The sequence below is a fragment of the Schistocerca gregaria genome, chromosome 3 (genome assembly GCF_023897955.1).
Source record: "Schistocerca gregaria isolate iqSchGreg1 chromosome 3, iqSchGreg1.2, whole genome shotgun sequence".
Taxonomy (NCBI): domain Eukaryota; kingdom Metazoa; phylum Arthropoda; class Insecta; order Orthoptera; family Acrididae; genus Schistocerca; species Schistocerca gregaria.
Window position 1 is genome coordinate 356,800,235 of NC_064922.1, and position 13,880 is coordinate 356,814,114.

General features: G+C 44.3%; 1 protein-coding gene across 1 annotated transcript in view; it reads right to left on the reverse strand.

The window, feature by feature from the left end:
• Positions 1-13,880, reverse strand: part of LOC126355392 (sialin-like) — a 100,399-nt gene that overhangs the window by 67,471 nt on the left and 19,048 nt on the right. Inside the window, exon 4 of the mRNA XM_050005689.1 lies at positions 10,965-11,049. Within this exon, the coding sequence (XP_049861646.1) occupies positions 10,965-11,049 (85 nt within the window). The remainder of the gene's footprint in view (positions 1-10,964; positions 11,050-13,880) is intronic.

Sequence of the window (13,880 nt, forward strand, 5' to 3'; positions counted from 1 at the left end):
CAGAAGGGGGCAAGTGCCACCTCTTCCCTCCCCTTGTGGGCCCCTTTGGCACAGGGGGCTGTTTTCTGTTGGCTGTAGGATGCTTAAAGAGAATCTCCCCACTAACTGTCCGAGCGGGAGACTTTTGGAGCACGCGCGTTTCAGTTCACTGTTTTTCCGGCAGCGAAGTTGTTAGTGTGTAGACATGCTCTGCTGGGCAGTGTGGTTAGGACATGAAGGTGTCGAATTAAAATAACGTAGATAACGTAGTCTTTAACAGTATTCAATCCATTTCAGTTACATTTTTTTTGGAAGTTACCTGCAATATCTAGGTGTAGTAAATTTTTCTGAATTTCGCGTTCTGAATGTGGTCTGACTGGATTCGTTTTGTTCCGTCTGGACGAGCGCCACGACCGAATTTTTCAAGCTGTGCGAGGTTCCCGGGAACCGCTCATTCACTAATTTAATTTCACGGTACATGTAGTCTACCGAGTCGTGTATTGAATTCTCATTCCTTTGACCGTGCGGTCTTTGTGTGATATCTCACAAATTGTGCAACGTATCATCACGTATTTCACGGGTACTACCCGCTACAGAATGATTATTTTTGGCGTATAAATGCCTTCAGCAGTTGTCATTTGCATTTTCGCGGTTTTCTTTGTTTTTGCAAATCACACATGAATATTTAGCTAAAGAACAGTTAGTTTATCGGGATTAGGCAAACTCTTGAAGCGTGATTCATCCATGTGTTTTTGTGATAGTAGTTACCATTTAATAGTGGTGACACTTTTCTTTCGATCTCGAATTTCTCGATTATAAGGGAATCCTTGCAGTCTTAAATCTTAGTACTGATGCTCGCTCCCTGCACTCTCTGTCTGCTATTTGAACGTTCCCATGATATTTCGTGGTCAAAATAGATATTACCTGCCCCCTGTGCACGCATGCGTGTGGAATCAATGATTTTTATCCTATATAATTGTGCAGGCTTCTGCGGCCTGAATCAGTTGACCTAAGAGTTTACTGAAACCAACGTTTCAGTTCGGTCACGGTTACAGTGAGTGGTCTTCTTCTGGATCAACTACTGAGTTTTAGCTGTACAGAGTCACTTACATTGTATAATTAATGCTCACTGAGCATGACAGCACGTCACAAGTTTAAAGGCTCGTTGCTATAATTGGTCTCTTACGTGACTCTGCACAGTTAACACACACCAGTAAATCCGGATAAGGCAACAATAAACGTGGCCGAGCTATTGGTTTCTCTAGAACGATTTTTACGTTACCATGCTGTACCATGCTCAGAAAACTTTAATGTCAACGAATTTTATCCTATTGATTATGTTATTGTGTCGTGTTGAGCTCGAGACTGGTTCCATTCCCAGTAACGCAACGCTTTCCCTATATTCTAATCCGATACACGCTAAAAGACCTATATTTAATTCAAGTCACAATATGGACTTTAATGACATAAATCCACGTATGTTTATACTATTTTGTACAATGCTTTTTTAAAATAAATTCTCTCCATTTAAGACCCGAAAACCATTCTCTTTCATCAGATATTCCCTTTGTGTCACATAACCTCGATCACCCATACAATCTAACGTGTCTATATCAGACTTCCGATGCAAGATTAAGAGATATGCGTGCACTAAAGGAGACAAGTTTCAAACTGAAGAATAATTAAATAAATTATCTTTAGGGCATCCCCGCAATGTCCATCTCAGTTGCATGCTTCCTACACCATAATTATTTATTGTGTTGAATAGTTATAATTTTTAATGAAGGGAAATAATACTAGAAAAATAACAACTTGCCACCTTTCCTTTCCCTTTCAACGACTTGAAAGTAAATAACGCCAAATTTGGGCTCTCGAAACAACAAGTGAATTTCTTAGGTCACACTTTTCTGCAGTATGCAACTGTCCCCATAAAGAGAAAGTCATTGCCATACAAAACATGCCCCACCCTATCGACTTTTAGCAGCTATGAAGACTTTTAGGGATAGCCAGTTTTTATCGGCGACTCTTGCCGTGAACGGCTGGAACGAAGGTACCCTTGACAATAGCCCGGGAGGGCCAAAACACAACTGCTTGGCGCCCATTGACGTGGGCCAAGGAAATGAAGCACGCCTTCGAACAAGTATAGGCCAGCATACGTGAAGCCTTCCTTTCGGCATATGCTGCACACGCGTTTCCCCTTGCCGTGCGGACGTCACTCAGCTGGCAATCGGCGTTGCGCTCCAACAAAAGGATAACGGCGCGTGGCAACTCCCGTAGTCTCGTAAATGACTGAGGCTCGGGCCAGGCAGAGTGCTTACGATTAGGAGTTGCTCGTGATTTACGACGCTATATGGCACTTTCGAGCGTACGTGGAAGCACGGGCGTTTGCAGTATCCACTCGCCACGAACCCATATCTTTTGCCTTCAAAAGGCCAAGCAAGACGTAGCCAAGCAAGACGTAGCCCAGCGCCAATTTCGGCAATTAGAATTAGTCAGTTTACCACAGATTTCGGACAAGTTAAAGGGGCAGATTTCACAGTTACCGACTACTTTTCGAGGCTACAAGCTACTATATCCTACACACTGGCTTTGATAAATTCCCTGCAGCAAAAGCAGCCAATGTGCAGCTACGAGAACTGGTGGCGGATGGAGATACAGTAATGCAGTTTAAAAAGTGCCTTTAGCAGGATCAGACAAATCACTCTGGTGCGATGCTTCATTGTATCCTCCTAGGCCATTCGTACCTGCTCCTTTGGGAAATCAAGGTTTCACTCAGTGCACGACCTCCGGAGCTAACAGGACAATTAAACTTATCAGGGACAGGCACGTCTGGCTATGAAAACAGATTGTCTGTCTTGAATGCTAAACATAGTTTAGTCCACGCGCGACTAAGCCGGTCGTCACACTCGTACATAAATAAATGCCGGCCGCGGTGGTCTCGCGGTTCTAGGCGCGCAGTCCGGAACCGTGCGACTGCTACGGTCGCAGGTTCGAATCCTGCCTCGGGCATGGATGTGTGTGATGTCCTTAGGTTAGTTAGGTTTAAGTAGTTCTAAGTTATAGGGGACTAATGACCACAGCAGTTGAGTCCCATAGTACTCAGAGCCATTTGAAATAAATAAATAACATATATGCATTGACCAGCTGTGCCTACTGTCTGTGCCTGAAGGATTGAGATATATCTTCATGCCAATCTACTGGTTCGCTGTTAGGCCGAAGCTGTTCCAGTGACAGCAAGGACCTTCATCACTGCACGGATCGCCTGGATGGCTGCCCGGCACTTTTCACAACAGACCAAGGACGGCATTTCGAGTCAGCCCTGTTGCTCGAACTCACTGAATTATATGGATTCTAACACCATGGATTCTAAAACCATCACACCACTTTTTACCATCCCATCCAGCAACTGGGTGGTAAAGTGACGCAACAGGACGCTGAACGCTGCTCTTATGTATCATGACAAGACTTAAACAGCGGCACTAGCGCTAGACACCTTGGCCGCTGCATTGCCCTGAAGCAAGAAATCGGCGCATCAACGGCTCAAATGGGCTGTGGTGAGATACTACAGCTTCATCATAGTTTTTTGTAGCACATCAGTACCTGTCGACACCCGAACCGCCATTTCTGCTGCAACAAGGTAAGAAATCTCCAGGTTTTGACATACGTAGGCATCTCGTCACAGAGAACCCATTTTGTATAAAATATTCTCGGACTGCTTGCCGCGTCAAGTCAAGGCAAAATTTCGAGATTTAGACAATTACATCCGTCGTCTTCGTCAAGAAGAACTGACTGCTGCTGTGGTGTCCTTATATGTATAACCCAAACGACTTCTACATCCAGTTTGAGTGAGGAAGCAATTACATTGAGCAGTCCAAAAAAAATGGTTCAAATGGCTCTGAGCACTATGGGACTCAACTGCTGTGGTCATCAGTCCCCTAGAACTTAGAACTACTTAAACCTAACTAACCTAAGGACATCACACACACCCATGCTTGAGGCAGGATTCGAACGTGCGACCGTAGCAGTCGCACGGTTCCGGACTGCGCGCCTAGAACCGCGAGACCATCGCGGCTTGATCAGTCCATCCGCGCCGTTTGCGACCACCGTGAAGAACATCAACGGCATATTAAAAATCGAGGACTGGAGCAACCTGCAGCTGCTGAGCTCAGAATGTTTGACAGAACGATTGTTTAGTTCCAGGTTCCCACATACTGGGCTCTGTGATTGAAGAACCTGTAGAAATAAGAATGTGTGAGACAATATTAAACCGTGTCGACGGATGTAATCTTAGCGGTGCATGGACGCGAGTTCTCGATGCAGACAAGAGCGAGAGATATTCGTCGCAATGTTTACCCTACGGCGAAAGCGGTGGCGCCACGAGCGCAGAAGTTGACACCAGCTGCGACAGCACGACGTAATTACTAGCCAATCAGAAGCTGTCTTTAAGCTATATAAGGCCACAACCGCAGCAGTTTTGATAGTCAGTTGCTCCTGACGAAGACGATGGAGGTAATCCTCGATTTCTCTATTTTTACTCTGAATTGACGCGGAAAGAAGCCCGAGAATGTTTTATGCGACAGTGCCGTCGTGTAAGACTTTATTCTCAATCCAGAATTTTCATTTGCAAGGTTCAGAAGAAGTACTCACGTGTTATGTTAAGTGTAAGCGCTGCCCGTCCACCCCTACTGCCTCCTTACACTCACCGTTACCAAGGTTTGAAGTGTAATGAGAAGTCCCTATGTTATGCAAATATTGTACAAAGGTAAACATATGACTCTGTCATTGGACAGGGTTAAAGGAGATTACACGTAACGCGGCAACGACCTACCAACTCAGGACCTCTGTCCTCCAACTGGTGCGACGAGCGAGGTCGACGAGCCACCCATTTCAGCGACCAAAATTAATTCGCCAACTGCTAATGGCTTGGCATCAGCTATATTATTTAATGCTCTTTTACGCAGCAGCGACATATGAAAATCTGTGCCCGTTTGAGACTCGAACCTGGATTTTGATATGTTACTACTGGGTAGCAAATCTGTGCCTAATGGAACCGCCGCGCGGCTTGCCACGGTTCGCCGGGCTCCTCCGCCGGAGGTCCGAGTCGTCCCTCGGGTATGGGTGTAGTATGTGTTATCCTTAGCGTAAGTTAGTTTAAGTTAAATTAAGTAGTTTGTAAGCATATGGACGGATGACCTCAGCAGTTTGGTCCCATAGGAACGTACAATTTCCTAATACAACTGATGTCCAGGAATTCCGAAGTATTTCGTAAGGAGTGGGATCGTCAAGTGTCTGCTCTTTCAGGCAAGCATGTAAGCTTTTCAGCGAGGCCTACATCACCACCGCACCATGAGCTCTCGCTGACAACTCCTAAGGACCCCCTCTGAGGATGACAACGACGGCCACCAGTTTCTACGGGGGCCAGACGTCGAGTACGACACCTGTTGCCATACGTTCCCGGCGGAGCTCCAGTGCGCAGCAAAGGGCCTGTGTAGGAGTAAAAGTTCGACAAGGGCTTCGCATGTAGTGCGTACTCTGCTTGATGCAGTGGATGGCTGTTGGCGATACACGGGCTCTTCAGCCAATCTCTGGTACATCTGCATTCACTGAATGATGTATGCGCGATTTAAAGTTGTGCAAATGTTGCAAGCAGTAAAATAAATACGGTTCTTTTTCTGAATTTCCGAGTGCTTGTTATTTATTTTGGTTAACGCACCTACAACATTTAGGCGGCTAGCCCGAACACAACAGTAGTATTGGACGATTACACTACTGGCCATTAAAATTGCTACACCAAGAAGAAATGCAGATGATAAACAGGTAATCATTTTTTTTTTTTTTTTTTTTTTTTTTTTTTTTTTTTTTTTTTTTTGTCATCAGTCTACTGACTGGTTTGATGCGGCCCGCCACGAATTCCTTTCCTGTGCTAACCTCTTCATCTCAGATTTGCACTTGCAACCTACGTCCTCAATTATTTGCTTGGCGTATTCCAATCTCTGTCTTCCTCTACAGTTTTTGCCCTCTACACCTCCCTCTAGTACCATGGAAGTCATTCCCTCATGTCTTAGCACATGTCCTATCATCCTGTCCCTTCTCCTTACCAGTGTTTTCCACATATTCCTTTCCTCTCCGATTCTGCGTAGAACCTCCTCATTCCTTACCTTATAAATCCACCTAATTTTCAACATTCGTCTATAGCACCACATCTCAAATGCTTCGATTCTCTTCTGTTCCGGTATTCGAACAGTCCGTGTTTCACTACCATACAACGCTGTACTCCAGACGTACATCCTCAAATTAAGGCCGGTATTTCATATTAGTAGACTTCTCTTGGCCAGAAATGCCTTTTTTGCAATAGCGAGTCTGCTTTTGATGTCCTCCTTGCTCCGTCCGTCATTGGTTATTTTACTGCCTAGGTAGCAGAATTCCTTAACTTCATTGACTTCGTGACCATCAATCCTGATGTTAAGTTTCTCGCTGTTCTCATTTCTACTACTTCTCATTACCTTCGCCTTTCTCCGATTTACTCTCAAACCATACTGTGTACTCATTAGACTGTTCATTCCGTTCAGCAGATCATTTAATTCTTCTTCACTTTCACTCAGGATAGCAATGTCATCAGCGAATCGTATCATTGATATCCTTTCATCTTGTATTTTAATTCCACTCCTGAACCTTTCTTTTATTTCCATCATTGCTTCCTCGATGTACAGATGGAAAAGTAGGGACGAAAGGCTACAACCTTATCTTACACCCTTCTTAATACGAGCACTTCGTTCTTGATTGGTCAAATGGTCAAATGGCTCTGAGCACTATGCGACTTCACATCTGTGGTCATCAGTCGCCTAGAACTTAGAACTAATTAAACCTAACTAACCTAAGGACATTACACACATCCATGCCCGAGGCAGGATTCGAACCTGCGACCGTAGCAGTCGCCCGGTTCCGGACTGAGCGCCTAGAACCGCGAGACCACCGCGGCTGGCGTTCTTGATCGTCCACTCTTATTATTCCCTCTTGGTTGTTCTACATATTGTATATGACCCGTCTCTCCCTATAGCTTACCCCTACTTTTTTCGGTATCTCAAACAGCTTGCACCATTTTATATTGTCGAACGCTTTTTCCAGGTCGACATCCTATGAACGTGCTTTGATTTTTCTTTAGCCTTGCTTCCATTATTAGCCGTAACGTCAGAATTGCCTCTCTCGTGCCTTTACTTTTTCTAAAGCCAAACTGATCGTCACCTAGCGCATTCTCAATTTTCTTTTCCATTCTCCTGTTTATTATTCTTGTAAGCAGCTTCGATGCATGAGCTGTTAAGCTGATTGTGCGATAATTCTCGCACTTGTCAGCTCTTGCCGTCTTCGGAATTGTGTGGATGATGCTTTTCCGAAAGTCAGATGGTATGTCGCCAAACTCATATACTCTACACACCAACGTGAATAGTCGTTTTGTTGCCACTTCCCCTAATGATTTTAGAAATTCTGATTGAATGTTATCTATCCCTTGTACCTTATTTGACCGTAAGTCCTTTAAAGCTCTTTTAAATTCCGATTCTAATACTGGATCCCCTATCTCTTCTAAATCGACTCCAGTTTCTTCTTCTATCACATCAGACAAATCTTCACCCTCATAGAGACTTTCAATGTATTCTTTCCACCTATCTGCTCTCCTCTCTGCATTTAACAGTCGAATTCCCGTTGCACTCTTAATATTACCACCGCTGCTTTTAATGTCACCAAAGGTTGTTTTGACTTTCCTGTATGCTGAGTCTGTCCTTCTGACAATCATATCTTTTTCGATGTCTTCACATTTTTCCTGCAGCCATTTCGTCTTAGCTTCCCTGCACTTCCTATTTATTTCATTCCTCAGCGACTTGTATTTCTGTATTCCTGATTTTCCCGGAACATGTTTGTACTTCCTCCTTTCATCAATCAACTGAAGTATTTCTTCTGTTACCCATGGTTTCTTCGCAGCTATCTTCTTTGTACCTATGTTTTCCTTCCCAACTTCTGTGATGGCCTTTTATAGAGACATCCATTCCTCTTCAACTGTGTTGCCTACTGCGCTATTCGTTATTGCTGTATCTATAGCGTTAGAGAACTTGAAACGTATCTCGTCATTCCTTAGAACTTCCGTATCCCACTTCTTTGCGTATTGATTCTTCCTGACTAATGTCATGAACTTCAGCCTACTCTTCATCACTACTATATTGTGATCTGAGTCTATATCTGCTCCTGGGTACGCCTTACAATCCAGTATCTGATTTCGGAATCTCTGTCTGACCATGATGTAATCTAATTGAAATGTTTCCGTATCTCCCGGCCTTTTCCAAGTATACCTCCTCCTCTTGTGATTCTTGAACAGGGTATTCGCTATTACTAGCTGAAACATGTTACAGAACTCAATTAGTCTTTCTCCTCTTTCATTCCTTGTCCCAAGCCCATATTCTCCTGTAACCTTTTCTTCTACTCCTTCCCCTACAACTGCATTCCAGTCGCCCATGACTATTTTGATTTTTGTCCGCCTTTACATATTGCATTACCCTTTCAATATCCTCATACACTTTCTCTATCTGTTCATCTTCAGCTTGCGACGTCGGCATGTATACCTGAACTATTGTTGTCGGTGTTGGTCTGCTGTCGACTCTGATTAGAACAACCCGGTCACTGAACTGATCACAGTAACACACCCTCTGCTCTACCTTCCTATTCATAACGAATCCTAAACCTGTTATACCATTTTCTGCTGCTGTTGATATTACCCGATACTCATCTGACCAGAAATCCTTGTCTTCCTTCCACTTCACTTCAGTGACGCCTACTATATCTAGATTGAGCCTTTGCATTTCCCTTTTCAGATTTTCTAGTTTCCCTACCACGTTCTAGCTTCTGACATTCCAACCCCGATTCGTAGAACATTATCCTTTCGTTGATTACCCAATCTTTTTCTCATGGTAATCTCCCCCTTGTCAGTCCCCTCCCGGCATTCATTGGACAAATATATTATACTACAACTGACATGTGATTACATTTTCACGCAATTTGGGTGTATAGATCCTTACAACCACCTCTGGCCGTAATAACGGTCTTGATACGCCTGGGCATTGAGTCAAACAGAGCTTGGATGGCGTGTACGGGTACAGCTGCCCATGCAGCTTCAACACGATACCACAGTTCATCAAGAGTAGTGACTGGCGTATTGTGACGAGCCAGTTGCTCGGTCACCATTCATCAAACGTTTTCAGTTGGTGAGAGATCTGGAGAATGTTCTCATACAGGCCCTGCAATATGCGGCCGTGCATTATCCTGATGAAATGTAGGGTTTCGCAGGGATCGAATGAAGGGTAGAGCCACGGGTCGTAACACATCTGAAATGAAATTTCCATTGTTCAAAGTGCCGTCCATGCGAACAAGAGGTGACCGATACGTGTAACTAATGGCACCCCATACCATCACGCCGGGTGATACGCAAGTACGGCGATGACGAATACACGCTTCCAATGTGCGTTCACCGCGATGTCGCCAAACACGGATGCGACCATCATGATGCTGTAAACAGAACCTGGATTCATCCGAAAAAATAACGTTTTGCCATTTGTGCACCCAGGTTCGTTGTTGAGTACACCATCGCAGGCGTTCCTGTCTGTGATGCAGCGTCAAAGGTAACCTCAGCCATGGTCTCCGAGCTGATAGTTCATGCTGTTGCAAACGTCGTCGAACTGTTCGTGCAGATGGTTGATGTCTTGCAAACGTCCCCATCTGTTGACTCAGGTATCGAGACGTAGCTGCACGATTCGTTACAGCCATGCGGATAAGATGTCTGTCATCTCGACTGCTAGTGATACGAGGCCGTTGGGATCCGGTACGGCGTTCCGTATTAGCCTCCTGAACCCACCGATTCCATATTCCGCTAACAGTCATTGGATATCGACCAACGCGAGCAGCAATGTCGCGATACGATGAACCGCAGTCACGATAGGCTACAATACCATTTGAATCAAAGTCGGAAACGTGATGGTACGCATTTCTCCTCCTTACACGAGGCATCACAACAACGTTTCACCAGGCAACGCTAGTCAACTGCTGTTTGTGTATGAGAAATCGGTTGGAAACCTTCGTCATGTCAGCACGTTGTAGGTGTCGCCACAGGCGCCATCCTTGTGTGAATGCTATGAAAAGCTAATCATTTGCATATCACAGCATCTTCTTCCTGTCGGTTAAATTTCGCGTCTGTAGCACGTTATCTTCGTGGTGTAGCAATTTTAATGGCCGGTAGTGTATAACAGGCATCAACTCAGCTAATGTTTTATAGTTGACAATGAGAAATAATCTTCTTCGTGTGCATGCAAACAACTTACATCTGTTTCAAAATTTGGTAGATACCTTATTTCTTTCGCATTTCCAGATTCGTGTCCGAAATCATAGCAGCTGCCTTAAAAGTATACACAAATACATCACATAAACCTTAAAGAGTATTTTGAATACAAAAGTGGTTTGACTTACAATGGGCAGTCTTTGTGTGGAAGTAAATGAGCTACGTAAATGGAAGATATCTAGTGCGCACTGGACCATGACCAATGTGCAGGTGGTGAGGGCGATGGGAATGGTTTCAGATTGTCGTGTGTTTGGATGGTACGCCCTATGTGTCGCCGTCATCCACTTACCCATTCCACTGTGTATGAGTATTCACCAATGTGAATGACGCATCAAAGAGGAGTAATTCAGGAAAGTGATAAGAATACCAGAAGAATTACATATGCTTTGGCTGAGCAGCGCTCTGTCGTCAACTTCGTGGTCGGCGAACAAACTAGTCACAGTTTTGTAATCTTTTAGTGAATTTGAAATACGTTCAGCAAGATATTCTAATGTACTTAGTGAAATTGTCCTATTGACGACGCATACCATCAGCTACGATTTAAAACCACATGTTTATGAAATATAATGTTTATTGAAGGATAGGTGCAGCACAATTTGTTGACACTTACCTAGAAAAATAATAGAAAATAAGCTCCTTTCGTGGTCTGGTGCCCAAGTACAAACAGTCGTCTGTATAGCTGGTATTATGCCACCCTATGAACGAAAAAGACATTCTTCAAGTCCGATCTGACCAATCAGGAAAAAACTGAAAAATAAATTAATGAGAAAAGTCTAGCAAGATGTTGGAATGCTTTATTATGTAATATCTATCCACTAAAAGAATGATAATGAACATACAACAATATTTGCTGTTAAAAATAAAAGTTAAAAGAAACACGACTTAATTTAGAGTCTGCTACTTAGGCAGCCGCGAAAAGAGATTAAGACAGGGAGAGAGAAAGAAATGGCAATCAGTTGCATAGCAGATGGTAAGCAATCAATTTCACACAGTACACATATTTGGACATGAATTTGTGGGGACAACGCAAGAGAGGAGCCTCTCTGGTTATCGACAGCGTCATCGCTAAGCATATCTTTGGATAACTGACTCAGTTCACTATATGGCTGCCAAGCGGTGTGAAGTGTTTTGTGTGAGTGCCGTATCGGCAATAAAGTGTGTTATAGCCAGCACCGTGTCGTATTTAATTGTCGCCCTTGTCTTATATGAGGGTGAGATTCTACATTTGTGACCCGTGTCGACCGTCTAAGGATAGTTTTCGCTCTCCTTCGACTCAGCATCCAGATTCTACGCGTCAACGTTGAAGGCAGGACAATGATCTCTGTACGGAAGTGAACACTGTTTTACAGCCGACTTCATAGCAAACCGCATTCCTCAACTCAAAAACAGACATGACTGCCATCGCTGCACTACGACAGTGGTGGACTATGAAAATAAACAACGAAATCCTACAGACTCATTCATTCGAGACTCTACTCCACACGCAGGTCAGACAAATAATGTGCATCTGCTACTCGACTCGTCATATTGGCGAGTTTCGCAGCCGTTGATGACGACGCACCGCATATAGCTCGTTCAAGCAGTTTGCGCTGCAGCATGTGGCCAGCTTGCCGGACAATTTTCAGATATTCCTATCGCACCTCCAACCGCACCGCATACGGATCCCGAACAACGGCTTGTTGTACCATTCAGGATTTTACCTTGGTCATTGGCATGACCATCCACCAACGATACCAGCAACCATATAGTGCTCAACCTAAATGGCCGCTGTTCAGCCCAGATCAACCCACGATCAACCCAGCATCTTGTTCGCCGTTGTCGAGATCATTCTCGCTACATACGTACATCAAGTGACGGCACTAAATTCCTGACGTTATTTAGGCAGCTTTGTGACCATGCACATGTGATCAGTAACGTTATTCTGTCGTCCACTGTTCACAATAAATATCTGCTCTTCCCAAGCGCCTATCCCAGATTCCGGTGCAACAAATACAACAAGAGTTATTTACGACGAACACGGTCAGAATGCCTTCATTGCTTTGGCACTGGTTACGCACATTAATGGACTTCTGTCTGATACCAGACCACACACTCTTGAAACTATGGATTGTAAAACTCCCACCTCAAGTCCAACTTGCGATGATTTCGCATCAACATGAAACAATGTAATGAAAATTTAAGTTAGCAAACAGAATCTTTACGATTTTATAGCCTCGAAAAGTACAAATACTGTAGTAAACATAGTAAACAACGCCTACAAACGTAGATCACAGCAGCCGTGTGACACTCCCGCTTCCTACTACAACTAAGCTGGACCAAGCCCTCCCAGCTGAAGGTGACATCAACTCCCGCCACAGGGGACGGTGACTTTCACGTCACCACACTTCTCCAAACATATCCACAACTGACAGCCACATCCTGAAAGCTGACATGTCGCTACAGGAACTGTTTTCCTTGTTCCACACTCAATACAGCGACACTTCATGGAACTATCGACAGCCAAGCTTGTACATAAAAGCGAGGCACAGTCCGCAGTAGGCGCAATGGATCGTGAAAGCCATTCAAGCTTTACATCTTCAGCAGCATCAGTCAACAATATTTTCCCTTCATCATGGTTTTTAACATGAGTACCTCACCTCCCAGTTTACTTTAAGCGTCGAATCTCTTTTATTCTATATGGCTCCATCTGACTAATGACTCTTCCACCATTGTCTGAGGGGCAGAGTCTCACTTGTTGCATCCCATTCTTGGGGAACTGTTTACATAGAACTTCCTTAACGTGGATGTCAGTGATCTGATGCTTGGCACTGACTTCATTCATCATTTTCCACATTTACCAGATCTGACCCATGGTACTCTGATGGATCAAGACAGTGGCCCCCTCCACCCAATGGACCTCAGTGTCGCAACCCAACCTATGAACGTCAACCTGCAAGAATACATTGCATCTCTCGTTGTACTGCAACAACTTCAGCTGCTGTATTATCTTGACACAACACTGGAGTCATTATCCCTACAAAATAAAAACGAAGCTATACATCACACAGTTCACAAGGTTTCAGAGGAACTCAATGCCACATAAACTACATAGATGATTCTTAGACGTGGCCATCACTCACCCCATTTCCAGACGACTCACCCATACTATCTATGCTCGATCTCAGCACGACAATGACCTCCTCCCCAGCAGCATCCAAATCCACAGGGTCTCCATGCACAACCAAGATCAGCAAAGCACTCTCGCTTTTGCGTCCCCCACTGAAACTTCAATTGTTCCTACGACCTCTGCACAGCAGTGAGTGTTTTTTACGGCGTTATTTACACAATGTGCCATTGACAACAGCATGTTCCATAACATTATCAACTTGTCATGTTGTCTTGTCCGTCACAGGCCACACATATTACCCTCAGACAAGCTTTGTGTTCGCAAAATGGCAGTCGATAAACTTTCATAGCTTGGAGTCATGAGACCTGCTGATTGTTCATGGGCTGCTCCCATTATCTTGGTGCTGAAGAAAGATGGGTC